The sequence below is a fragment of the Manis pentadactyla genome, chromosome Y (assembly GCF_030020395.1).
Source record: "Manis pentadactyla isolate mManPen7 chromosome Y, mManPen7.hap1, whole genome shotgun sequence".
Classification (NCBI taxonomy): domain Eukaryota; kingdom Metazoa; phylum Chordata; class Mammalia; order Pholidota; family Manidae; genus Manis; species Manis pentadactyla.
The window spans coordinates 24,968,653-24,996,201 of record NC_080039.1 but is presented as its reverse complement, the minus strand read 5'-3'; the positions used below and the strand labels follow the sequence as shown (position 1 = coordinate 24,996,201).

Here is a 27,549-nt window from a genome sequence, read left to right as displayed (position 1 = left end):
TATAGTATGGACCTTATTTTGTTTCTAAAAACAGACGTACAAGTGTTTGTAAAATATTCTTCCAGCGAAGGTGTTAAATGAACATACAGAACTGTCTTTTCCCCCACGCATGTATGCACAAAAACAGAATCATTACAGTTAAAATTTTGTTAGGTACTGAAATCTGAATTTCTGATTACTAGTGATCTTAGGTAAAAATCTGGAAGGAGGTAAATAAACCATGGCAGAATATTAGAAATGAACTTAGTCTTTTAATATTCTTAGTTTTTCTTTAGGTGATTACTTACACTTATTTTCTCTAACATTGTTTGTATATTGGTTTGTTTTTATTTTAATGATTTTTTTCCTTGCAAAATTATACTGTGACTTTATTGATGAAATACACATTTCACTGATCTTTGTTCTTTTTAGGAAAACAGGCTAACGCCAATATACATGTTTTTGCTCAGTTTTATGAGTAAAAATGATATATCCACATTTTACGATTTGTTTTCAAAATCAAATTTCTTGTTAATGTGCCTAAATTCTTGGGATTTATGTTTTGGTAGATAGATTTCTGAATTCATGGATCACTGAATTTGTATAGTAGTGTTTTACATTGTGGAAGTTGAGTGAAAGTTTCAAAATAAGAACATACTTAAAGCGTTCTGTTGGAACCAACATCATAATTTTTGTGATGCTTAGCCGAGAGGTTTTTCTACTTTGTAACTCTCAGAGTAATTTGAAATTAGAGTTATGTTAAATACTGGTCCATATAATCATAACTTTTTGTTTGTTGTATAAGGATCGAGACACACAGAAGTTGCAGTGGATAGATCGCTTCATAGAAGAACTTCGCACAAATGACAAGTGGGTGATACCCGCACTGAAACAAATACGAGAAATTTGTAGTTTATTTGGTGAAGCCCCTAAAAATTTGAGGTAAGACTTTTCATACAGAAAATTTTCTGAATTTTTATGTTCTGTTGAAACAGATATTAGTGAAAACAAATTTTAAGGAAGCAAGTGTAGGAAAACAAGAAACTTAATGAAGGTTTGAAACAAAACAACAGTTCTTGATTGTGTTCATTTTTGTATTTTATGCCACAAAAGTGACATACTCAGGTTACATAACAATTCAGTATCAGAGTCAAGATTTCGCCGTGGACTCTTCATTCAAATTGTCTTGAACTTCCAGCAGTTAATGCCATACATTGTTTTTGTATGGGTTGTATTCATCTCGACTCCTCATTTCATATTAACATTTCTCCCAGTTTTCTTTCCTTGGCCCAGTACGCATTCTTAGCCCACATGAAAGTATTTCACACAGTCCCTTATTATTCTTTAATTGGTCTACTCTTCTTGTATTTCTCAACATTTTTTATTAACTTTAATTTCATACTAGGGAAGAGGGGTGATAACCTTTATTTCAATTTAAAAGTTAATTTTTTAAGATAAGACTATAACAGAAATAATGAAAGACGGTAAAACTTTAATGACATATTTTACTTTTTGTTTAGCTGTTTTTTTCTTGAACACCTTAATGTGATTTATTTGGTCTTTATGCTAAATGGTGGTTATTGTAATAATTTATGCTTTTATAATCTTGTGATATCTTTGGAACTCTTGACATTCAAAGAAAAAACTTGGTGTTAGTATAAGAGTATCCAAAATGTAATTATGAGTTAATGAACCCCAGTTTTGTCTGACTGGGTGTAATCTTAGAAAGACTCTCTAACCTTGTAGAAACATTTTTCTTGTGTCTAAGACAATTAAACTGTTGCCAAGATTCTTTACAGCTCTAGATTGATATGGTCATACATGTAAACAGAATTCCTGTTTAACAAAATTACACAGTGTCACCGTTAATGGTTTTGTCATGTTGAATTATGCTTCTTTTTTTCTAGTGCTGGAAAGAGTTCATGAAATTGGGAAATTGCATGGAGATAAATACTGGGAAAACTCCTGTAATAATCTGTTAATACCTTTTTGTGAAGGATGTATTTTCATTATGCTTGACCCACTACATATGTTTTGTCATATCTCAAACTCATCAACTTTCCGCTTGCACTTGTACAGGAAATACTGTATATGGTCTTCCAAGGCTGGTGATTTGATAACCAGTAAACTAATAATGACATGAGTTTTGATTTGTTACATTACTGAAAATGGCAAACGGGAAGGGAGCCTAGATATCTTTCAAGTGCCCTCCACGGCAAAATTGGCCTCAGTGTTCCAGAGTGAACCTTTAATGATTAATATCCTTGATGAAGTAAACTTGCGTATGTGCTTTGATACTAGTACAGTATGAGTATAATGGATAATATTGGAATAAATATTTGTTTTGAGACATTCTTTTAAGTTGCTTGGTATTTTATTAAAAGGAGGATTATTCAGCTTGTATTATGAATGTAAAACCTTTTAAATTTGTAAAGTACTAGGTAGAATATAGTCTGTAAACTCTTAGTCATAACAGTGTTCACTGGCCTAATTAAACTGTTCGGCTGTTCTCATTTTAGTAAGACTCAGCAAAGTCCTCGTGCGTTTTATCGTCATGATTTAATCAGTCAACTTCAGCACAGTCATACCTTAGTTGCTCTGGTAGCAGAAAACCTTGCAGCATACATGAATAGCATGCGGCTGTATGTTAAAGGTATGTATTATAACCTAAAATGAATTACTACGAATGAACACGGTCGTCCTTCCATGTTTTAATTACATCAGAATGACAGTATGTTTATTTTTAAGAGGACCAAGAAATGGAATTGAATTAGTTTTATGACTTGTATTCATTTATGTGTCCACCGTGGCCTTCCAGATCTCACACAATATAAAGTTTAGGCCAGCTTTTCAAGGCACTGTATAAGGCTGTGTCTCTGTTTATTTCATTGGATTGATTTTTTTTTTATCTTCCCATATCTGGAAAGTCTGTCTGCTTTTACCTGTATTTGTTGCTACTCTTTTGGACATGCACAACTCTCTTTGAACCTTTGCTTTCTTACTGCCACAACTTTTAACTGCCTTTCAAGAAAACTGGATGCTAATTCTCCTGTTGTTAATTCTGCCAAAGTCTGATCTTTCATAATGTTGTAATCACTTCTAATAACCCTGAATTAATGTTTTCCGTTGTTCACAGAAACGTAGTAAAAATCACTACATTAGTAGTCACCAAATATTCTCACCAGTTCTCAGAATCTGAAATTGTTTAAACATATTATAAATATTTGTAATCCTCAGTATTTGGCTAGAACAGTGGATTCTGTGTATGAGCTTGTACCTTTAGTGGTTGTGGTACGGTATAGTTGAGTAATAAGTTACTTACAAAAATCCTCACTTCTTTACTAACACACACGTACCCATATAAACGTTAAAGAAATGTAGTGATAATATTAGCAACTCTTCAGATACTCCTAGTGATCTAATTATATCCTGTTACTCTTATTTTTACCCATTCTGTATACTCTGGTCTTACAGCTAAGTATCAGGTGCTATAATTATTCCCATTTCAGTACTACCAATTGGAATCCAAGATTCCTTCTTAGCCAGACAGTTAGATAGGGAAGGCAGGATAGGCATAAAACTTGATTAATTTTCTCTAGCTTGAGCAGCCAAAATAAATAAGCCTGAAGTTTGTACGTACTTCTCTCAACTTTTCTATGCTATCAAGCTTTCCTGGTGGTACAGAGCCCCCCTACCTACAGTTAAGACCCTTTTCCAAAAGTCGAGTCAGATACTTAAGTCTGTGATCATTTTTATTTACCTCATTTTTGCATGATTTAATGTTACTTTCAATGTCATAGTTCATAAAGACCAAATGGCCAAGGCAGTCAGTTGGGAGCACAAGTTGTATTTGTGTTCCTGCTTTATCTCACTCATGATCACAGGAAGGTCAGCGTTCTTCATTTCTACCTTTATATTGCTTTTTTGCAAGCTTAGAAATACAAATGCATGCTGTATAGTTAAACTGCCTAGATTTAAAGCCTAGCTCCAACCCTTAATAGCTGTATAACTTGCACGTTATTTAAGTTTGCTGTGATTAGTATTTGCCAACATACCAAGGACTTGAATGTTTATTTTATTGAGTTCATCTGAATTCATTTATTTCGTATTACTTGTTTCTTTTACCCATAAACTTTTCCTCCTCAGTAGAATATTTTCCAAGTCTGACTAATGTTGCTTAATTAGTTGGTTTTCAATGTAGGGATAATGTTAATTCTCCCAACTAAAACTTGTAACATTAAATGTATTCTGTGACATAGAAGTAACAATGACACAAATTATGGTGATTGCATCTCTGTAAGAAGCATGTTGCATAAATCTCTTCAAGATAAAGTAAGATTCTTCCAGTTCACTGATGTTTTCCTCAGTTTTATTTAATCAGTATTATGCATTTGCCATGATTATATTCCATTTCTACTGTCATCTTTGATTTTGGAAAAATTATTTGCCCACTGGCAGCAAAACAACTCTGTTTTCATGTTATCTTAGAGCAGCTGAATAAAATGCCTCTTGAGTTTTACATGTGGCAAAACCAAGTTCTGTTGACTCCTTAGTGAATTCGTTCACTAACCACAATTTTTCATCCTGAATCATTTTTAAAACTTTCTTAAATGGTGCACCAATAAACTATAATACAATTTTGTTTCTTTCTTCTCAAAGTGTTAGTTGCCATTTTCTTCTCAAAGTGTTAGTTGCCAGATTCCTGAAAAAGCTTTATAGGACATACTAATTATTTTAACTTGTGTTTTGTAAGGACTGCCCGTTCCCATTACTCTTCCTGTTCTTTTCATTATGACATTTGATTATTTTCAGGACCGTTCACTAACATAAAAAGAATTCTTTATATGTGTGATTCAACAACAGTGCAGTATCAGAATACATAAATATCCTGACATTGACTTATGCTAATTCACTTGGTAGACCTATTTCATTTCTACTTGGCAACTGTAAAGTATTTTTAAATATTGTGGGTTCTTATAATTTAAAATATATTTATAACTAGTATTCATTTTATTAAGTTAATAGCTCTTTGGGAAAGTGAATTATATTCAGGCTTATCTCAGGCAGGTTTTACGATGAGACTTGGACATTTTAGGTAAGAAAGCAAAATTTATTTAGACAATATATAAGCATGTCCAAAGGATAATAGGTGTCATATCTCACCAGCCAAATCTATGACAATTTATCATCAAAATAGTGATGCTCTGGATTATAACCTTTCCAGTTTATAGGTCCTCAAGTCAATCGTTACATGAGTAGATAAGCTGAGGAAAGTGTCGACTAATAATGTAGGAAAAATAATGGATTATAAAACTATTCAGTGAAAGTTTGATGAGTACCAGAGTATGGACATAGTACCAGCGCATCTTCCGACAAATTATTAATTACAAAGGGAAGAGTAAGAACTCTTTAGTGGAGAAACTTGTTGGGAACATCTTGAGTGATCTAAATTAACATTTTAAGTATGGGGACAGACCGGTAGCATATAACAGTGTAAGGGAGTTAATGGTATTATTTTATGAAAGGTCCATAACCTGAATAGAACTAGAGATAATATGAAGGAAACCCAAACTGAGTGGCCTTTGACAAAGAGCTTTACTTTTTAAAATAATCAAGGTAAGAAACAAACAGATAAATTAAAATTCTGGGTTTAAGAGGACAGTTACATTCAGTGTGTGTGAACTTAGATTTGATTGATTATAGACTGAGAGAAGGGAAAGCCTAAGAACATTATTGGGATAGTTAATGAAACCTGAATATAAGCAGTGGATCAGACATGTTTAAAATCGAACATACTATGGTTATGTCCTTGTTATTTGGAAATAAACCTAGTTGTGAGGAGTAGAGTGTCATGTTTTCAGTTTATTGTCAACATAGTTACATTGACAAAATTGATGTAAACGAATATAAATGTACTGATAAAACAAATTGGCAAAATGTAAATAATTGGTATACCTGGCTAAAGAATAGTTCCTTGTGTCATGTTTGTGCCTTGTGTATAACTCTGAAATTATATCAAAAAAGAATGTTACGTCATGCTCTTCCTTTCTCACCACCCCCAATCCTGCTTAAGTAAGCAGACAGAGAAAGTTTTTAGATAAAAGGTTTTAAAGGGGTAAAATAGCAGGTAAAGTGGTAGTCCAAAGTTTAGTAGGTGCTTCAAAATCAGTGTTCTGGAAGAAAAGACAAAACTTTTTTAAGTAGTAGAAAGTCACTTCCTGCAATTTTGGGAGCGTGTGGTTTGGTGTAATTGACAACTTTAAGGAAATAAGCAATATGATTTTAGGGCTGCCAATAGGTGTTCATACATGTGGAAATAGGAAACGGTCATAATGCATGTACCTTTGTTTACCAATCCGAACACATAACCAAATGTTCTGTGTAGTCCGTCTTTCAAGAAATCAAGATTTTATGTCTAGTTGAAGTTTTTCTGAGACGAAAAATGTCATTTTTGAAGACTTGGGTTGCCTTTACCAATTCTAAAAGAAGCTCACAGAAGTAGAATTCCTTGATATCAGTACTGACATACATAATGTTAAAAGATATGTATCTCAGAAATATCAGTACCTTTTGTTGAAGATAATTTCCAAATTCTCCAAAACTTCAAATTTTTGAAATAAATGTTTTTGGTTCTTCAGTGGTTCACAGCCCTTGTTGGAGGCCTTGTGTCTCCTCTGCCACCATAAACAATTTGGTGTTTTCCAGATACCCAGCTTTATCTAATTCTTCTGTGACTTTTATTTTCCTTAATATTGACATAAACAACCAAATGAGAATTTTTTTAAGACAGACTCCTGTGTTGTAAAGTGAGATGTCATCCAGACAAAAATACTACACATAGTACTTTTAGAGCTACGTTCTTTTGACTTTTCCTTTTCCAATAACACACAACTGAGAATTTTTTCACTCAGCGTATAATTTTAACAGAGTAAGTTCAAAGGACTTGCTCATTTTATATTATAAAAATAAAGGATTTCCAGCCTTGGGTAAGCCTAGTTACCAATAATTTATAATCATTATGGGTGTGTAGGTTTTTTGAATATTTGAGACTGTTAACAGATACTCATCTGGTAATTGTACAACAACTTTATCAAATGCATTTGAACTCCTGTCACCCTAAATTGTCTGTGAAAGTACTTAATGTTATTTTCTATACCAGAAAATTTTTTCCTTGCAATAACAGGGTTTAGTAGAAGAAAGAAAAATGAAAAAAACTATAAACTATACTTAGAAATTGCTTCAGTGAATGTGAAGAATAGAAGGGGGATTATGCTGAAGTTATTTGTGATCGCACATTGAGCAGATCATATTTTCCTTCAGATTATGTGAAAAGTGTTGGTTGTTGGTAAATTGGGTATATATAAATACCACTGTTACAGGCTGCCTATTAATGATAAATGCTCATTGCCTTTACTTACTTTGGATAAAGTCAGCAGTGATGTGTATATACATGTGTATAATCCATTGTTTTTGTTATTTTGAAGAACATGAGAACTGTGATCCACAGACTGTGAGATTTGGAAGTCAATACAGTCATGTTCAAGAAGTCCAAGAACGGCTTAACTTCCTTAGGTTGGTTCTAAACAATTAATGTTATCTTTAAGGGACATAAAAGGCGTACTGTGTTAATATTCTCTAGAATTTAGTCTTTTGTTTGATGGACATTACACCCTGCAGATGAATGTTTTACACATAAGAACCATTGCCAAAAAGTGATGTAACATTTCCTGTGTGATCATTACTAAATAGTTTTAATTACTTGAGGGGAATACAGAAATTTTGCCTATCTTTTAAGCCAAAGCTAAATGTAGTCTTGGGCTGAATTTGTCCAGTAATGTCTAGCTTTAACGACATGGATGTGGATATGGATATATAGAAGTTTCTTAGAAATGCAGCTACCTATCATAGCAGAAAAGAATAGATGAATCATAAGTATTATAAGCAAAATTTCCAGGACACAAAATTTTTCATGAAATCTAGTTATTTATTATTTAGGTTAATTCTTGGGAATTTTCTCTTTAAATTATGTACATTGTATATGCTATCAATGAACCGTGTAATCATTGATGGGAAATATTTAGATTTATACATGAAATCTTTTTAAGTCCATAGTTGCTTTAAAGAATCTTACAATCTGCTCAAAAGTTTGATCTGATCTTTTCAGATACAGGTGTTTTACATCAATTCCACTTGAGAAAAATTATCTTACCAAGTTCTATGATGTTTATTTAAACTGCCCTTTTTTAAAACCATCTGGAAAAAAGGACTTGCCTCCACATATTGAGACTCTCCTGTAGTTGATAATTATTTTTGATGAGTGTGTGCTGTATCTCTTAGGTTTTTATTGCAATAGAAACCTTGTTGAGGGATTACTTTATTAAAGTTTAGAATCAGAAGACCTTTTATAGTTCCTGCCTTATAAATACCTAGAACTGCAATTCATCAAAGGGAAACAGAACTAAGAACTTATGCCTACTGTATAATTGATTTTTTACAAATCACCTTATCCTCATAGCAACCCTGTGAGGCAGGTGACATTCCAGTTTGAAATAAGAAAACTGATGATTCAGTTTGGGAAAGTTAACTTCTTTGAAGTCACACAACCAGCATGTAATTGAACTAGACTACCCATACTGTGTGTCTTACTTTAAAATCTGTTCTTTTCTGTGACACAGCGCTTTTTCAAACTTATTTTAGAGCTTAATTTGAAACTACTGCATTTTATTATTCTGGGTCTCATCTTCCTAATTCATAATTGAACATAGGAGGGATTGGGTAGGATTAAAAGCTAAAAGGCTTTTTCATACTCAGACCTAGAAATACAGAGGTATTAGAGACATACAACCGTGACCCAGAAGAAGTAACCCATTAGCATTAAATAATCAACACACTGTTGGATAAGAAGTATTAACATTCTGATAACTAAGAATTAAATTCAATGAAAAATCATTAGTCCAATTAAATTAGCTTCTGTTTCCTCTTACTGTCTTTCATAGAAACAGAGTAGGTGGAGAAGTGCTCCGGGAACCTAGAATCTAACTGAGGGAAGGGATTAATTGAAGAGGAGTCTTCAATTTCAGTACACTTTTTTTTTTAGTGGACAGAACTGATAATCACACAACCAGAAATCCCCAGACTAGAACAGTTTGATTATTGATAAACATGCTAATGACTTCTGACATAGAAAAAAGCTAAAATTTTATGTAGGTTATTTTGTTTATTGTGGCCAGGTACTGAGGTTATATCTTCAGAAGTTTAAATTTTGTAAGCAGCGTGGTTTTTTAACAACATTCAGTTATCCCTGACGGTCACTTAAGGTAATACCTCATTTTCCAGTGAAGCCACCATGTAAGAAGGGAGCTTTAAAACGAGTATCTGGTTTCAAAAGCTAAACTTCTTGAGAGCAAGGGAAAAGAGAAATACTTAGGGTAAGTAACAGAATTGCTAGCACGGTGCAGTTTTCCCATAATACATGCTTGTTGGTAAATGAATGAATATTGGTGCTTATTTTACTACCATAAGTGTCCAAGAAATAAGTTCTTTTTAAAGAATACCTTTTTAGCTGTAATTAAAATGTAGTTGTGACAAATGTATTATTTCAGGCATATAGAAATTGTGTTTGAGGATAAAATTTTATAAAACTAATTACTGATTTCTGAAATTTTTCCAAGATTTTTATTGAAAGATGGCCAACTGTGCCTCTGTGCTCCTCAAGCAAAACAAATATGGAAATGCTTAGCAGAGAATGCAGTTTACCTTTGTGACCGTGAAGCTTGTTTTAAGTGGTATTCCAAGTTAATGGGGGATAAACCAGACTTAGATCCTGATAGTAATAAGGACTTCTTTGAAAGTAGTGTGCTTCAGCTTAATCCTTCGCTGTTAACTGAAAATGGAATAAAATGTTTTGAACGAATCTTTAAAGCTGTTAATTGTCAAGAGGGGAAACTAGTAGCAAAAAGAAGAGCCTACATGATGGATGATTTGGAATTGATAGGATTAGACTACCTTTGGAAGGTAAGTGAGAAGGAGGAACTCTTGTTTGCAAACATTGTGCCTGAGTTGTTTTTTAAAAAAAAAAATAGCTAAAGGGTCATAATTTAACGATTAGGTTATATTTATTTATTCTGCTCTTGTACTTGCCCTAGGAACCTAGGGGGAGTATTTGTTCACCTTCAGCATCCTGTGTCACCTATTTTTGCTAGTGGCTCTTGTGTTTTTTTTTCTCTCTCTTCTTTTACCACCTGCCTTGATGTTTCTTTTGTACTTATTTAGAATCTTTTGAGATATATACAAGTGCACTGATAGTTGTAACTTGCATCTTTCATCCTCCCCTCGTAAGTCATTTTTTCCACTTTTTATGAGGCCATGGTACATTTGATGCCAAAATGACTGATGGACAGAAGAGAGGGCTATTATTTGTAAGGAGTTATTAATAGTTTTACTGACACTGTTTAATTTATGATACATTTTAAGAACTGGAGAGTGAAATTCTATATTCTGTTTAAGGCTAACATTTCTATTTTGATAAGTAAATCCTGTTGCCATCCTTTAAAAATCAAACGTATTACATTGTTGTATTTCATCGTATATTTATTTTCATTGTGGATTTTTTGTTTGCAAATTGTAGATGGACTAAATGTTTGATACGGTGTTTCACCAGAATCAGTGGTGTTCAGACATTTTTAAACAGTTAACCACCGTGAATAAAAAAAATGATATAATGCTAGCTGATAAAGAAATAAAAGCCTGCTTTTTCTCTGCTCAGTCCCCACTAGCTGCTTTCTTTTCCCTCCTTAAATCTTTTAAAGGGTCATCAGCCCTGAAATATTCTTAAAGACTTAGGATTCCAAACATAGTTTAAAACCCAATGATTTAATTGGACAAATTGATAAATGTGCAGAAACTGTGTTTGACAGCATCGCCCTTTTGTTAAATGGTTTTTCTGTGTAAATGCTTTACCTTGTTTGAATTTCTCCTTGAAAATCTCAGTTGACCCACCAAATTGCAGAGTTAAATAACATTGGTTAAAGTGCATTTTGTTCATTTTTAAGCAAACTGCTCTGTGGCAAAAACTTGAAATTTGGTTATATATTAATCCTTAATTTTCAAGTTTACGTAAATTTATGTTATGGTTTTACTTTATCGAAGTTAAATTGCCTAATACTGTATTAAAAATAGTGAGTGAATGAGAGCTTATGTGCCAAAACAAGATACAACTTGAATGCTAATATTACTATAATTCTGGGTTCTAGGTTGTGATTCAGAGTAATGACGACGTTGCCAGCAGAGCTATAGATCTCCTTAAAGAGATGTATACAAAACTTGGGCCCAGATTACAGGTCAATCAGGTAAGATTTGAAATGCATAAAAACTTTTATACAACTAAATTGAAATTAATTTTGTGTTTAGTAGAATCTTTTTAAACTTAGGGTTAATTTTTAAACTAGAAATTAATCTTGTTCAAAATAGGTATTTAGGTATTTAATCCACACCTGCCCCCTACAAAATGGTAACTCAGTTGATTGTTCTTTGGTAATCATTCATTAGGATGTAAGGATTATTTTGAATATAACGTTGTATGTTGAGACAATCAAAAATTGACTGAATTTGACATTTAGTCCTGAAGTTTTTACTTCAATTGGTATATGCTTGCTTATTTTCTTATTACGAGCTTCTTTTTTGTGTTTTATTGTCAAATATGATATGATTGAGTGTTACCAAAAAGTTGAGATTTATTGTCTTTAATTGGACTAATATAATTTTTTATGTTTAAATTTCAAAGCAGTCTGAGCTATTTGGACAATCATTTATAATTTATAGGTAGTTATCCATGAAGACTTCATTCAGTCTTGCTTTAATCGTTTGAAAGCTTCGTATGACACACTGTGTGCTTTGGGTGGCAATGAAGACACAATTAATTTTGCAACGCAGGAAGCCATTCGAATGGTTCGAGTATTAACTGTGTTAAGGGAATACATAAATGAATGTGACGGTGATTATCATGAGAAAAGAACAATTCTACCTATGTCAAGGTTTGTAAGAAATTTATCTAGTAGAGTAAACTTAACAACTGTTATTTTCTTTGCCAGTTTAACCCCATGTATGATACATGGGTTAAAAGGATATTAAAGAAATTTTTCATTTCTGGATTTTGTTGTCATGCCTTTTAAAAATTTACTTGAAAACATTGTTCTCAGCAATGTGCTGAATATGATTGTGGTTTTTTTCTCCTTATTTGAAATTGTTACACGACCTTTTTTTTTTTTTCAGACATTTCAGATATTGTTAATGTACAATTACTTGAACAACATTATGGTTACTAGACTCCCCTTACTTTTTTTTAAATTTTGGTATCATTAATCTACAGCTACGTGAGGAACATTGTGTTTACGAGAGTCCCCCTGTCACCAAATCACCCCCCTATACCCCTTTGCAGTCACTGTCCATCAGCATAGTAAGATGCTGTAGAATCACTACTGGTCTTCTCTGTGTTGTGCAGTCCTTCCTGTGCGAACCCCCTGCCACCCACCACATTGAGCAAGCTAATTATAGTGTCCCCTTTTTTCCCTCCCCCACTGCCCCCTTGTCTCTCCCTTCGCACCCATCCTCCCCAGTCCCTTTCCCTTTGGTAACTGTTAGTCCATTCTTGGATTCTGTGAGTCTGCTGCTGTTTTGTTCAGTTTTTTTCTTTGTTGTTATACTCCACATATGAGTGAAATCATTTGATACTTGTCTTCTCCACCTGACTTATTTCACTGAGCATAATACCCTAAACCTTTTTTTTTTTGAAAGTAGAAAGTTTTGAACTTTATTTTTGTGAGGCATTCATTCTCACTAAGAACAGCTTTCTACTTCTATCTTTTGTAGTTCCATTCTGTTACCACCATTACATGCGGTGCTGGTATTTTGTAGTTGATGTGTTTTTAACGTTCCTTACCCATTTACACTTTTAACACTTAATTCCTAAAAGCTGCTTATTCTGTAGATAAATCAAGTATTTTTAACCGTACATATATACATAACCATAAAATTATATACAAATTCTGAATTACATATATAACAAAGACGTAAGTAAATAAACTCAGTAGTAACAATTTAAATGGCATCTCTAGTTTGGGAGAAGTTTATAGAAAAGGTAACCATCACATTTTTAAAATTGTGATTATTTATAAATGTAAAATTGCTTCTTGAATGTGATTTTTATTTTCCACCTTTGAGAGAAGAAGAAAAATACTTCAGGATGAATTTTGTTACCAGATTTTTTACATTAAATATTTAGTAAAATCATGCATTTTCACAGTTCTGTCCAAACTCTCAAGCTGAAGCTCTTTCCACATTTAAAAAGTTGTTAGTGGATTAAACTTTTGTACCTTAGAAGAAAAATTGTTTGTTTGGTATTTATCTTCCTCTTACTTAATGTGAAAATACTGAATTCCCAGCTTTATGTTCTGGGCACTCTGCTGAATATGATTGTTTTTTGTCCCCTTATTTAAATTTTTTTTCCAGAGCATTCCATGGTAAAGACCTTTTTCTTATAGTTCAATTTCCAAACCATGGCGGACAGGTTGATGACTTGGACATACGGTCCCATACAAACGATACAGTTGGTTCAGTACGGCGATGCATTCTCAATCATATTAAAGCAAATGTGGCCCACACAAATATTGAACTCTTTGTGGGTGGTGAGCTTATAGATTCTGAAGATGACAGAAAGCTAATGGGACAGTTACACTTAAAAGATAAATCAGTAAGTACATATAATTTTCAAATATTTCCCCAAAAGTTAAACAGTTGAAACTTCTCATGTATTTACTGGATGTTTCTTCAGCATCTATTGTGTGCAGTCTTCTTTGTTAGGTGTTTGGGTTATTATCCTGTATAACGTAGGTTATTGTGACAGTAGTGTATTATAGAAAATAAACTTCTCATTGCTTATCTTGGGTAGGATTTTTAAAAAATATATTTCTAAAATTAAAGCATGAATTTTTAAAGTCTTTTTGAATCTACGTATCATTGCCATACTTTGTTGAAGATACTTTCTCTTGTTTTTGCTACTATTTTATACTATGATTTCTAGGTAATTACAGCCAAACTTACACAAGTGAGTTCCAACATGCCTTCAAGCCCTGATAGTTCTTCTGATTCTTCTACTGGATCTCCTAGAAACCATTATAATCACTACAGTGATGGCCCCAGTCCAGAAGTGGAAAGTTGTTTGCCTGGGGTAGTAAGTAGCTGCTATATATATAAGGCATTGCTCTTCTTTGGGAACACAACTATATGTAAAGAATACTTTTTCTGAGGACTTTGTAACTTTATAGATGGGCAAATATCAAATAAAATTACTCTTAACTATTAACTTTTGATGAATTTGTTAATTTTTGAAATTCAAAATGCAATTACCTTATAGTTATTATACCGTTTGCATAGAAATAATCTATTACAGTGGAACAAAAACTACTATTAAACATGCACATGTAGAAAATACTACTGTACCATCAGTCATTTCTCTGGAAATGTTTGTAAAGGTGATCTGCTGTCTTTCTCAAATCTAAAAAACAACTTATGCTTTTCTCATACTCTGTTCCCCTTTCTCCCTTATGAATTGTTACAGGTACAGCAACACCAGCCACTTCATGTCAGGGTGATTTGCGTCTTGTCAGTAACTGTTTTAGCAATCTAGTCAGCAGTAGTTACCCCTGAAGGGGTGAAGTGCCTTCTGCATAGATAGCCTCTGAGGGCTTGGAAGGTCCATAGTTTGTTTACAAAATCAGAACACTTGTCACAAAGAAATTAACCTAATTAGCTTAGAAAGATTAATAAATTGCTAAATTTGCAACTTAAAGATCAGTGGATTTATAAAAGTAAAAAGGTGGGGAATGCAGATAATTTCAGGAATTAAAAATGGCAAACGCAAAAGAAGTGCTGAAGAAATAGGAAATTCATTTAGGGACAGTGAAGAGATTAATTTTGAATAAGAACTTTATGACATAGTTTATAGGTAAATTTTTTTGTATTCTATATTCCAGATAATGTCACTGCATCCCAGATATATCTCTTTCCTTTGGCAAGTTGCAGACTTAGGTAGCAATCTGAATGTGCTACCTCTTAGAGATGGAGCAAGAGTACTTATGAAACTTATGCCTCCAGGTAAGAAAATTGCCTAGATTCCCACTCCCACCCCCTAAATGCTGAGAAGTAGATTAAAAATAGATTACTTCCCATGAGGTATTTTTCATACTAGTCTGTTACAAGGATCACCATGTGAGCCATAAACATTGATAATGCGAAATTTTCCACAGATAGATAAATAATACATAGGAGCATGTAATTTAAGAAAAGAATTTTAATTAACTAATGCATGTATTAAAAATCTAGGATTCTTCAGAGGCTATAATTGAAGAAAATAATATTCTACCTCACCCATCCTCACCCTCCATTTCTTTTTAAAGAGAGAACCATTTTCAACGTGTAGCCTCTACTTACTGCCTATACCACATTTTCTCTAAGTAGTGTTTGTTCATACCATTATTTTTTATGCCATTTAGATATTACTAAATGCTGATTTAGTTTAATGTAGATGGAGATTATTTGTTACATCCTCTCACATCCTTCTGGTCATCTCAGAAAGTTTGCTTAAATATGTATTAATTCACACTGTCAACATTGTGCAAATAGTATGAAAATATTGGGCTTAAAGTATGTTCTCAACATTGAAAAAAGAAAGACTGTATGTTTTAGTATCCTATGTTAGACCTATTTATACTAGATTTTAAAATTCCCTCCACTTTGATTAGCTTGTTTTTCTGTGAATTTTTTACTAAATTTCTCACATCCCTTCTAATAGTTTCTTAAAATAGCATAGCTAGCATGTGTTATATCATGTTTTCATGGTATTTCCTCCTGTTGTTCCTGTCTGGTTGTTCTCTTTGATACAGTTAACTGCTCTGAGACTAATTTATGTAACTTCCCTGTGGTGAATTCTCTGGTGCTCTTTTGTCTTAGGTATTTCTTGAGTCAGTCCTCATCTTGGTGAAGGCACACCCTCCAAAAAATGGGTACATGGGAAGCAGATTTTTTTTAACAGTTTTTCTGAATACAGTTAAACCCTCACTTGTAGTAGTATGGTTTCTTTGTGTTGTGCATAGAGTTGAAGATTGAAAATTTGTTCCATTACAGTTCCTTGGGAAGTGGGAAGTCTGAAGCCATAATTTCCTTTCTGTTTGGGAGCCTTTTTTTTTTTTTTTTGGTATCATTCATCTACAATTACAAGAGGAACATTGTGTTTACTAGATTCCCCCCATCACCACATTCCCCCCATATACCCCTTTACAGTCACTGTCCATCAGTGTGGAAGTCTTTTTTAAAGTGCTTGAATTCTGAAATCTTATGATGGATTTTTGTATGTGTTTTTTCTCTTCTGGGAGAGGCTACTCAACATTGTCAGTCAAAAGACTAACTGCTTCACATGTGAATGTTTGCTTTTTTGGTGTTTTGCTCGTATGTACTTATGCTTCATTTATGCTTTTGAAATTTTTTATACTTGAGAAAGTGCTATTGGGATTAAGTCCATTTTGCATGAAATTTTGCCTTCCCTATTCTACGTTGTTTTTTTTTTTAATTAAGTTGATATAACAACATTTTTTACCTATTTGTTGTAATGTTTTTGTGGTTTTCTCCCCTGTTACTTCACATATGGTTCCGTTTCTTTTTTTTTTTTTTTTTGGACATTTCCAGTGTTCCTGCTGTGATAGGACATTTGTGATCCATTAAACCTCATATTGTTAAAAAAAAAAAAATGCACTCCAGAGCCTGTGTTACAAAGACCAGTAAAATTTTATTGCTGTAAAGTACTGAATTGTTCTGTATTAAGGCGAGTCAAGAGACTCAGACAGATTTTATTTCCAACAAAAATTCATGAAATTAAAGATGGTTACACCCGTACAAGTAAGTGAAATTCACTGTGGACTCTACTGATTGAATACACGTGATAGGGTCAGATTCTTTCCACAGAGTATTTGCTAATTAATAGTACAGTCAGTGAATGACTATATGGTATACACATACCTTATTGCACAAGCTTTGTAAATCTTTCTTCCTCAGTCTTTTTCTGTTTCACATGTACTGTTTCCATGCAAAGTTAACATTTTAGCAGATTCCACTCATGTTGTACTGAAGTAGTGTTTTCTCAACTTCCTTGAAAATATTTACTTACGTAGTTGTTATATGCAGGTTGTATTTTAGTCACTAAAGACTTGACGTTGACTCAGCCTAAGCAACTACTGAGCAGCAGCATTAATCTATCAGCTCATCATGGACCAGGAAAAATGAGTCATTTTTGTTTTTATTTTCTTACTGTGGTAAAAATATGTATGACAGAATCTGCCATTCAGTTACTTATGAATGGATAATTGAGTAGCATTGATTATATGCACAATATTCGACAGTTATATTATGATCACCACTGTTTCTAGTGCCTTTTTTTTTTAACTTACAACATCTCCAATGCTCTCAACTCTGTAATTTTTTCTTGCCAAAAGACTAATACTTTTAAAGAAGTTTATTTTCTGTGTACATATTTCTTCAACTGCTGCAATCGGCCATACTTAATGTCCTTATTAAAGTTAAGTGGCTTTTATTTTTTATCTACCAAATGAACAGATTTCCCTACTCCAGCTCTGGAATCAGCCATTTTTTTGAAACCCAGTTACTACTAGTGTTAAATGATCTGTAGAAGCTAAGTCGTGGGTGCTAAGTGTTCATTGCGTTAACATATATGTTGCTGCTCGCATCTCCTCACAGTAAACAGAAGTAGGAATTACATATATGTATATATACATATGCTCATTTTCTCACCTGCTGTATGAAAGTCTATGTATCTATCTACACAAAAATGATGCGATCACACCAATGCTCCTAAGTACAGTCCAATACTTGAGTCTACTTTTGTTTTCTCTCTTTTTATATTTGAAACTTAACTTCTGGCAGTGACAAACCTCATTCCATCTTATCCTTTCATAGGTATTCTTACTTGATTAATCCTATAATTAATCTTACCTCTCTATTAGCATTCTTCTCCATATTCTCTCACAGAGCCTGACCTGCATCACTTCTTAAGGTTGTCCTTCCACATAAAACAATTGTTTTTAATTTATTTTGATATCATTAATGTACAATTACATGAACAATATTATGATTACTAGACTCCCCCTATTATCATATCCCCCCATATGCCCCATTACAGTCACAGTCCGTCAGCGTACTAAGATGCTAAAGAATCATTACTTGTTTTCTCTGTATATACTACATTTCCCGTGTCCTACCCCCTGCTACATTATGTGTGCTAATCATGATGCCCCGTTTTCTTTCCCTCTTATCCCTCAATTCCCTCCCATCCTTCCCAGTCCCTTTCCTTTTGATAATTGTTAGTCCATTCTTGAGTTCTGTGAGTCTGCCGCTGTTTTGTTCCTTCCGTTTTCACTTTGTTCTTATACTCCACAGATGAGTGAAATCATTTGGTACTTGTCTTTCTCCATCTGACTTATTTCACTGAGTGTAATACCCTCTCACTCCATCCATGTCGTTGCAGATGGTACACTTTGTTTTCTTCTCATGGCTGAGGTACTCCATTGTGTATATGTACCGCATCTTCTTTATCCATTCATCTACTGATGGACACTGACATTGCTTCCATTTCTTGGCTGTTGTAAATAGTGCTGTGATAAACGTAGTAGTGCATATGTCTTTCTCAAGCGGAGCTGTTGCAATCCTAGGGTAAATTCCTAGGAGTGGAATTCCTGGGTCAAATGGTATTTTTACTTTGAGTTTTTAAAGGAGCCTCTGTATTGCTTTCCACAATGGTTGAACTAGTTTACATTCTCACCAGCAGTGTAGGAGGGTTCGCCTTTCTCCACATCCTCGCCAACATTTGTTGTTTGACTTTTGGATGTTGGCCATCGTAACTGGTGTGAGGTGATATCTCATTGTGGTTTTAATTTGCATTTCTCTGATGATTAGCGATGTGGAGCATCTTTTCACGTGCCTGTTGTCCAACTGAATTTCTTCTTTGGAGAAGTGTCTGTTCAGGTCGTCTGCCCATTTTTTAATTGGTTTGTTTGCTTTTTGTTTGTTGAGCTGTGTGAGCTCTTTATGTAATTTGGATGTCAACCCTTTATCAGATATGTCATTTATGAATATATTCTCCCATACTGTAGGATGTCTTTGTGTTCTACTGATGGTGTCCTTTGCTCTACAGAAGCTTTTTAGTTTGGTATAGTCCCACTTTTTCATTTTTGCTTTTGTTTCCCTTGCCCAGGGAGAAATGTTCATGAAGCAGTTGCTCATGTTTATGTCCAATAGATTAGAGTTTTTTGGTTGCACGACTTACATTCAGGTCTTTGATGCATTTTGAGTTTACTTTTGTGTATGGGGTTAGACAGTATTCCAGTTTCATTCTCTTAAATGTACCTGTCCAGTTTTGCCAACACCAGCTGTTGAAGAGGCTGTCCTTTCCCCATGGTATACCCATGGTTCTTTTATCGTATTTTAATTGACCATATATGCTTGGGTTTATATCTGGACTCTGTATCCTGTTTCACTGGTCTATGGGTCTGTTCTTGCGCCAGTACCAAATTGTTTTGATTACAGTGGCTTTGTAGTAGAGCTCGAAGTCAGGAAGCGCAACTCCCCCTGCTTTATTCTTCCGTCTCAGGATTGCTTTGGCTATTCAGGGTCTTTTGTCATTCCAATTGAATTTTAGGACCATTTGCTCTAGTTCATTGAAGAATGCTGTAGGTACTTTGATAGGGATTGCAGTGAATCTGTTTATTGCTTTATGCAGGATGGCCATTTTGACAATATTAATTCTTCCTAGCCAAGAGCATGGAATGAATTTCCATTTATTACTGTCCTCTTTAATTTTTCTTAAGAGTGCCCCGTAGTTTGCAGGTATAGGTCTTTCACTTGCTTGGTTAGGTTTGTTCTTGGGTATTTTATTCTTTTTGATGCAATTGTGAATGGAATTGTTGTCCCGATTTCTCTTTCTGCTATTTCATCATTAGTGTACAGGAAAGCAACAGATTTCTGTGTATTAATTTTGTATCCTGCAACTTTGCTGAATTCAGATTTTAGATCTGGTTGTTTTGGAGTGGATTCTTCAGGGTTTCCTATGTACAGTATCATGTAGTCTGCAGACAGGGACAGTTTAACTTCTTCCTTTCCAATCTGGATGCCTTGTATTTCTTTGTATTGTCTGATTGCCATGGCTGGGACCTCCAAAACTATGTTGAATAAAAGTGGGGAGAGTGGGCGTCCTTGTCTTGTTCCCGATCTTAAAGGAAAAGCTGTGTGTCTGTCATATATGGCCTTCATTGTGTTGAGGCGCTTGCCCTCTGTACCCATTTTGTTGAGAGATTTTATCATGAATGAATGTTGAATTTTGTCGAATGCTTTTCCAGCGTCTACGGAGATGATCATGTGGTTCATGTGGTTTTTGTCCTTCTTTTTGTCGATGGTAGTGGCTGATGATGGATTTTTGGATGCTGTACCATCCTTGCATCCCTGGGATGAATCCCACTTGATCATGGTAGATGATCCTTTTGATGTATTTTTGAATTCTGTTTGCTAATATTTTGTTGAGTATTTTTGCATGTGTGTTCATCAGGGATATTGGTCTGTAATTTTCTTTTTTTGTGGGGTCTTTGTCTGGTTTTGGTATTGGAGTGATGTTGGCTTCCTAAAATGAGTTTGGGAGTATTCCCTCCTCTTCTACTTTTTGGAGAACTTTAAGGAGGATGGGTGTTAGGTCTTCACTAAATGTTTGATAAAATTCAGTGGTGAAGTCATCTGGTCCAGGAGTTTTGTTCTTAGCTAGTTTTTTGGTTACCAGTTCAGTTTCTTTGTTGGTATTTGGTCTATTCAGATTTTCTGTTTCTTCCTTGGTCAGCCTTGGAAGGTTTTATTTTTCCAGAAAGTTGTCCATTTCTTCTATGTTATCCAGTTTGTACCATATAATTTTTCATAGTATTCTCTCATAATTCTTTGTATTTCTGTGTTATCCGTAGTGATTTTTCCTTTCTTATTTCTGATTCTGTTTATGTGTGGAGACTCTCTTTTTTTCTTGATAAGTCTGGCTAGGGTTTATCTTTTTTGTTTATTTTCTTGAAGAATCAGCCCCCCCTTTCATTGATTCTTTCAATTGTTTTATTCTTCTCAAATTTATTTATTTCTGCTTTAATCTTTATTATGTCCCTTCTTCTACTGACTTTGGGCCTCATTTGTTCTTCCTTTTCTAGTTTGATTAATTGTTAGTTTAGAGTGTTCATTTGGGATTGTCCTTCTTTCCTGAGGTTGGCCTGTATTGCAATATATTTCCCTCTTAGCGTTGCCTTTGCTGCGTCCCACAGATTTTGTGTTATTGAATTATGGGTGTCATTTGTCTCTGTATATTGCTTGATCTCTTGTTTTTATTTGGTCACTGATCCATTGATTGATTAGGAGCATGTTATTAAGCCTCCATGTGTTTGTGGGCTTTTTCGTTTTCTTTCTGTAATTTATTTCTAGTTTCATACCTTTGTAATCTGAGAAGCTGGTTGGTACAATTTCAGTGTTTTGGAATTTATTGAGGTTCTTCTTGTGGCCTAGTGTATGATCTGTTCTTGAAAATGTTCCATGTGCAGTTGAGAAGAAAGTGTATCCTGTTGCTTTTGGATTCCTTCCACATAAAATTTAAGCAAAGCACTACTAAAAACTATAATTCGTGTCTTTTAGAGATAACCTGGACTGCCCACTCAGTAATCTCAGTGTACTGTATATGTACTCTTTTGATATGTATTAAACATTTCGAAATGGTAAAAGAGGAATAAATACCATAGAGGTAAGGCCACTGAATGAAAGTGGAAATCTGAAAAAAGGGGGACATAGAAGGAAGTGTGGGTCAAGAGCAATACAAAGATGGGAATAATTTTCTTATGGTAGAGCTGAAAGAGCTTGAACAAGTGTAGCTGTCAAGCTAATGCCTTTTTTTTCTTCTTATTTGAATGTTACTTACGTGTCACTGTTCTGGCTCCCCTTCTTCAGGGAACTCTTATCTGAACAAGCTAAACTTCTGTATTATACTGTCATTATTCCCCTGTTTGCCAATTGAATATGACCTAATTAGTGTTCAGAAGTGTGTTTGTGTACGACAGGCTGTATTACTTGTTTTCTGCTATTATTGATAGGTTTCCTGTTTCGTTCTCTTCCTTACGTGGCCACTTGTTTCCACTGAAATAATTTTTCATTATTACAAAGCCAACTTTTTATATTGTACTAAATTTAAAGCTACATAACATAATACACCTCATTTTGTGTTTCCAGAGAACAAGGATATTCTTTTATGTATCCATAGAAGACTTTATGTAGATCAGAATGTCTAACATCTTTGATACTTTTGAAAACTAACCAGTTGTTTTTTGTACATTCTGTCGAATTGGGCTTTGTATGCTTTCTCGTTATCATGTCATTTAAAAAATATTTTGGTACAATTCACTTTAACAAAAACTTTACTGTCTTAATGTGTTATTTTTTATTAAGTGTATTTCTATTGTGCAGGAAACCTCCAAAACTTTTCCCGCTTAAAAAACTGGAACTCTATACCCATTAAACAAAAATTCTCCATTTATCCTCTTCTCCTAGCTCCTAGCAACCAGTATTCCACTTAATTAATGAGGTTTTAACTTCTCTGGATACCTTATATAAGTGGTCTCATACAGTCTCTCTTTTTATGTGACTAGTGGCTTGTTCATTTCGCCTGATGTCCTTAAAATTCATCCATGTGTAAAGTATGGCCGATTTGATTTCCTTTCTTTTTAAGGCTGAGTCTATTCCACTGTAGGCTTGTAATTTCGGGCTAGCTCCCTGTGCACTAGGGGAAACTTCAAACCGTTCAGGGGAGGGCTCTTGACTTTGAACGGGAAAGAACTCTTGAGCAGGTCAGACAAGTGTAGGTAAGGAAGGAATTCATTAAAACGAGAGCAGCAGCCACACAGGCAGCAGAGAGAAGGAAGAGCAGAGGGAGGACAGGGAAGTTCACTGAACTCCTCTTCCGTTCATGGAAAATCTTTTGCTAACTCCTAAAGCCAGGGTCACCTGGTATCTGGTGTGATCCTGAATCCATATGGCACGAGAACTAAGTCCCTACCACCCCAGGATTTTGGGGAGGCACAGAGCACTGGATGTAGTGAGATTATGTTCTGATAACTTACAAAAGGCAATCAGGAGATTTTCAGGCAGGCTGCTAAAGAGCATGATCATCCAGCTGCAGCCCTGTCCCGGTCACTCAGGTGGCAAGTACCTGCAAGTCAAAATCAGAGATCTCAGTAGTCCCTCTCTACTTGTTTGAAGTAAAAAAAAAGGAGCATGAAGACTTGTACTGAAGTCCAGAAAATAGGATGTGAAATGGCGAAGTGGCAAGAACACTTCTACTGGAAAAGTGAAGAGACAAAACACAGTTAGGTTGAGCAGTAAGAAGTCTTTATTTCAGGCAAAAGTACACACTTGAAGAAAGGGGAGTGCAGGCAACCCCAAAGAGGAGATGCACTTTAAGGCTTAGAATTCGGATTTTTAAGGGTTTCAGGAGTGGGGCAATAGACTATGGGTGGTGGAGGTGCAGGCTTGACAAGTGGTCTCATGAATGTCTGTCTATTGTGGGAGACATTATGTTGTCTGTAGAATGTCCTCTAGATATTCTGTCAGATAAACTTAAAACACAAGGAATTTATTGATCCTGTTCTTCTCTACAATAGTGGTTATTCTCAAGCAGTGGGGACATGTCATTTAGGAGTGCTTGCCTTGCCTTAAAATAGTCTGTTACTGTCTGATTGCCATAAAGTATGTTAGTAATCTAACCCCTTTTACTGACTGGTGTTTAAAATAGAATGAATCAGCCTCAGATGTACTCTCTCTTGTTCTTACTGTACTTTTTATATATCAGTATTTACCTTTATTATTGAGTCCCCCACCATACCCCATTGCAGTCACTGTCCATCAGTGTAGTAAGACTTGCAAAATATATACATTTTTAGGTATAGGCAAAAACAATTAATCATAAAGCTTGTCCCATGTCCCTACCCTACCTCAGCAACAAATTTTTGTTGATCAATTCATCTGTCAGCATATGCCTAATGTTCCCCTGTTTAGGCTATTATTAATAATGCTGGTATGGACAATTTTGCACAAGTTTTGGTCTGGGCATATACTTGCACTTTTCTTGGATGTAGACTTGGGAGAGAAATTGCTGGTCAATAACAGTAATCTTGTGTGTGACATCAGGGAAGTGCCAAATTGTACTTAAAAGTGGGTGCCCCATTTTTCTGTTCTCTCAAGTAAGATACAGGGGTCCTAATTCGTATCACCAGTTTTCACCAATACCTGTCACTGTTTTTAATATCATCATCTTCTCATCATAGTTGTGTTTTTAAGTGGCCTCTCGTTATGGCTTTGATCTGTCCCTGTTGGCTAATGATGCTGAGTATTTTTTCATGTGCTTATGAGCCATATGTGTGTCTTGGAGCAGTATCTAGTCACAGCCTTTGCTTGTATTTTTAATTAGATTATCTGTCTTACTCCATTGTAAATGTTCTTGATACATTCAGATACAAGTCCTCTTTGATTTACGAATACTTCCTCCCATTCTGGGCGTTCTGTTTTCACTCTCCAAGTAGTATCCTCTGATGCACAAAAGACTTAGTTTTGACATAGTCCCTCTTACTTATTTTTCCTCTTGTTACTTGCACTTTGGGCATTGTATGTAAGCAGTAATCTCTAATACAGAATCATTTGTTTTTCCAAGAGGGGATTATCTTTTTATTGTGTCTTCTGATTATGCGTTTGTGGGTTTTTCTATGCCCAATTGTCTCTGTAATATGAAAGGAAATACAAGCTTTTCCTAACTTCTAGGTATACTTTAGGAAACAGTCTCTTACGCTGTTTTGTTTTTAAGTTACATCTTCTCTTGAAAGTTATTTAATTTTATTTCATTAAAGGATCAACAGTTCAAGCATAATGTTACCATAAGAGGCAAATCATTGAGATCTTGGTGGGAGGAGCTTGTGTTATTTGAGTTTCAAAAACGAATTCCTCTTCAGTGTGGGGTTTTTGTTTTCTTTTTCTTTTTCCAGTAGATGAAGCACGTGTTGATTTGAGGTCTCTAGATAGGAAACTGTTGCCTTTGTATTTTGGTTGGTGATTAAAGAGCCCTAGTTGATCATTCGGGAGTCCAGTACTGGTTGTCTTGTAACATTTGATCTCAGAAATGATATTTATTGATGTTCCATATTCAAAATAAACTCTTGAATGTATCAAATGTGAGATGTTAAGAACATATGTATTGCCTTACTACACTGATGGACAGTGACTGCAATGGGGTATGGCGGGGGACTCAGTAATAAAGGTAAATGTAAAAACCACATTGTTTTTCTTGTGGAACCTTCATAAGAGTGCATAATAATGACACCTTAATGAAGAGTTAATTAAATTGTTTTTAAAAGAACATTATATATTGTATTTTACTCTGGGCTGTGTCTGGTTTTTTTGACAGATAGCATAACAATAGGAAAATTAAGAACTGTTTGTTTGGACCATGCAAAACTTGGAGAAAATATCCTTGAACCGTCTCTTGATTCACTTTTCTGTGGTCCTTCTGCCTCCAGAGTGCTATACCTAACAGAGGTTGGTGTTTTTCCTATTCAAAACTATAATTTCTACATCATACAGTGATATGAAGAACATATGTAAGATTTTGAAATAATTTGAATTAGTTAATTGTTTCAAATTATTATGTGAAACAGTGAAGAATTTCTTAGTTTCAATAAAGGAAATGGAAGTTATAGATTCATTTTTTATTACCCTTTAATGCAGTTTTCATCCCACGCCCCCTTTTCTTTCTAGGTAGTTTATGTCCTGTTAATGCCTGCTGGTGCATCTTTGGCAGATGATTCCCCTGACTTTCAGTTTCACTTCTTGAAAAGTGGTGGCTTATCCCTTGTACTGAGTATGCTAACAAGTAATAACTTCCTGCCAAATACAGATACGGAAACTCGGAGAGGTGCTTACTTCAATAGTCTTAAAATAGCTAAACTGTTGTTAACTGCCATTGGCAGTGGCCATGTTCGAGCTATAGCAGAAGCATGTCAGCCAGCTGCAGATGGTGCAGATACCATAAAAACGGTAAATTTTTAAAATCTTTAAAACGAGTTGTGTTTAATACTTAATTTTTTAAAATTTAACTTCTCAGTGGCTCTTTAGAGAATGCAAATTTAAGTCAATATGTTGTTGTATTTGTACTGAAATGTATAGGTATTCTTTAAGGATTATATTAATCTCAGAGGACGCCTCATCCCTTTACATCCTTTTTGAGCTTCAGTTGTTTGCCTCATAAAAACTGTAGCTGAATATTTTAATTCATACCTGAAAGATATTTAAAAAACAGTAATGGTAACAGAAATATTTAATCAGCATGTTGCCCATCTCTCCTCTGCCGTGACTAACATAACCACCACAACTAACAAAGACTCTTGGACATGCATCAAGGTATCATCCTTGATGCATGTCATTGAATTTTCTTAAGATATGCTGAGATTTAATGCGTGGATAGAATGTAGCGTCCAGTTCGCACTAACTTTTGAGTTCTTTTATTTACATTACAAGTGAAAGTTTTATTAAATTACCGGCTGAAGGTAAAATGGTTTGGGGTGAATAATTTTAGAAATGAGCTTGATTCTTAGGGAAATTTGAATAATGGCTACACCTATGATATTTAGAATTTTCATTATTTTACGTAGGATTATAGTGTTGTAGATTTTGTTTCAAAGAAAGAATCATGCTAAGGCATTTCAAATAAAATAAACTGCCTGGGATTTTCTAAAATAATTCTGGGGAGGTAGGCACAGTTAATGTGTATTGATACAGTGAAACAAGTTGGCCTTTTACTGATAATTATTGAAACAAAGTAATGTGTACTTAATGGTTATTCGCACAGTTAACCTTTGAAGAATACAGGGGTTTAGGAGCACTGATACCCCTGCCAGCCCAACACAGTCAAAAATCTGTGTGTAACTTTTGATCCACCAAAAACTTGACTAATAGCCTACTGTTGACTTCCTATTTTGTAAGTCAAAATTAAAATCTAAAAAAATTTTAAAAAGTGTAAATCTGAAGAGGTAAAATAATTTGGTCCAAATAAGAAAAATGACCTCAGAATAGCTCAGTGAGTAAACAGACTGCACCTATTCTTTCTGCTCTTCTAACTTTTTTTTCGGTCTACTTATTCTAGCAATAATTAAGAGTCATGTTAAACATTTCCAACTGTAAAATGGAAGAACACCAGTCCTGAACAGTTGTGAGAGGACTAGAATGGCTTAGCCTATCTGTTACCAACAAGATCATCCACATGGTGCTAAAGACCTATAGTGTGCAGTAAGATAGGAAAAAATGGGGCAGAGATGGTGATTAAAAGGAGGCATAAGGGAGTTTTCTGGAGAACTAGCCTCTTTCTTTATTTGGGTGGTGGTTATATAGGTGTGTTCAGTTTAC

General features: G+C 34.5%; 1 protein-coding gene across 3 annotated transcripts in view; it reads left to right on the top strand.

Moving 5' to 3' along the window:
* LOC130682132 (probable ubiquitin carboxyl-terminal hydrolase FAF-X) overlaps positions 1–27,549 on the top strand; it is a 165,586-nt gene that overhangs the window by 47,637 nt on the left and 90,400 nt on the right. The window contains exons 12-22 of one of the 3 annotated variants that reach the window (XM_057496272.1): positions 785–920; positions 2,483–2,632; positions 7,464–7,551; positions 9,651–9,993; positions 11,232–11,327; positions 11,800–12,011; positions 13,486–13,726; positions 14,057–14,206; positions 15,009–15,129; positions 25,556–25,686; positions 25,906–26,164. In XM_057496272.1, coding sequence (XP_057352255.1) covers positions 785–920; positions 2,483–2,632; positions 7,464–7,551; positions 9,651–9,993; positions 11,232–11,327; positions 11,800–12,011; positions 13,486–13,726; positions 14,057–14,206; positions 15,009–15,129; positions 25,556–25,686; positions 25,906–26,164 — 1,927 coding nt within the window. Of the gene's footprint in view, positions 1–784; positions 922–2,482; positions 2,633–7,463; positions 7,552–9,650; positions 9,994–11,231; positions 11,328–11,799; positions 12,012–13,485; positions 13,727–14,056; positions 14,207–15,008; positions 15,130–25,555; positions 25,687–25,905; positions 26,185–27,549 lie in introns of all 3 variants that reach the window. The other 2 variants (XM_057496274.1, XM_057496271.1) reach the window with 2 other exon arrangements.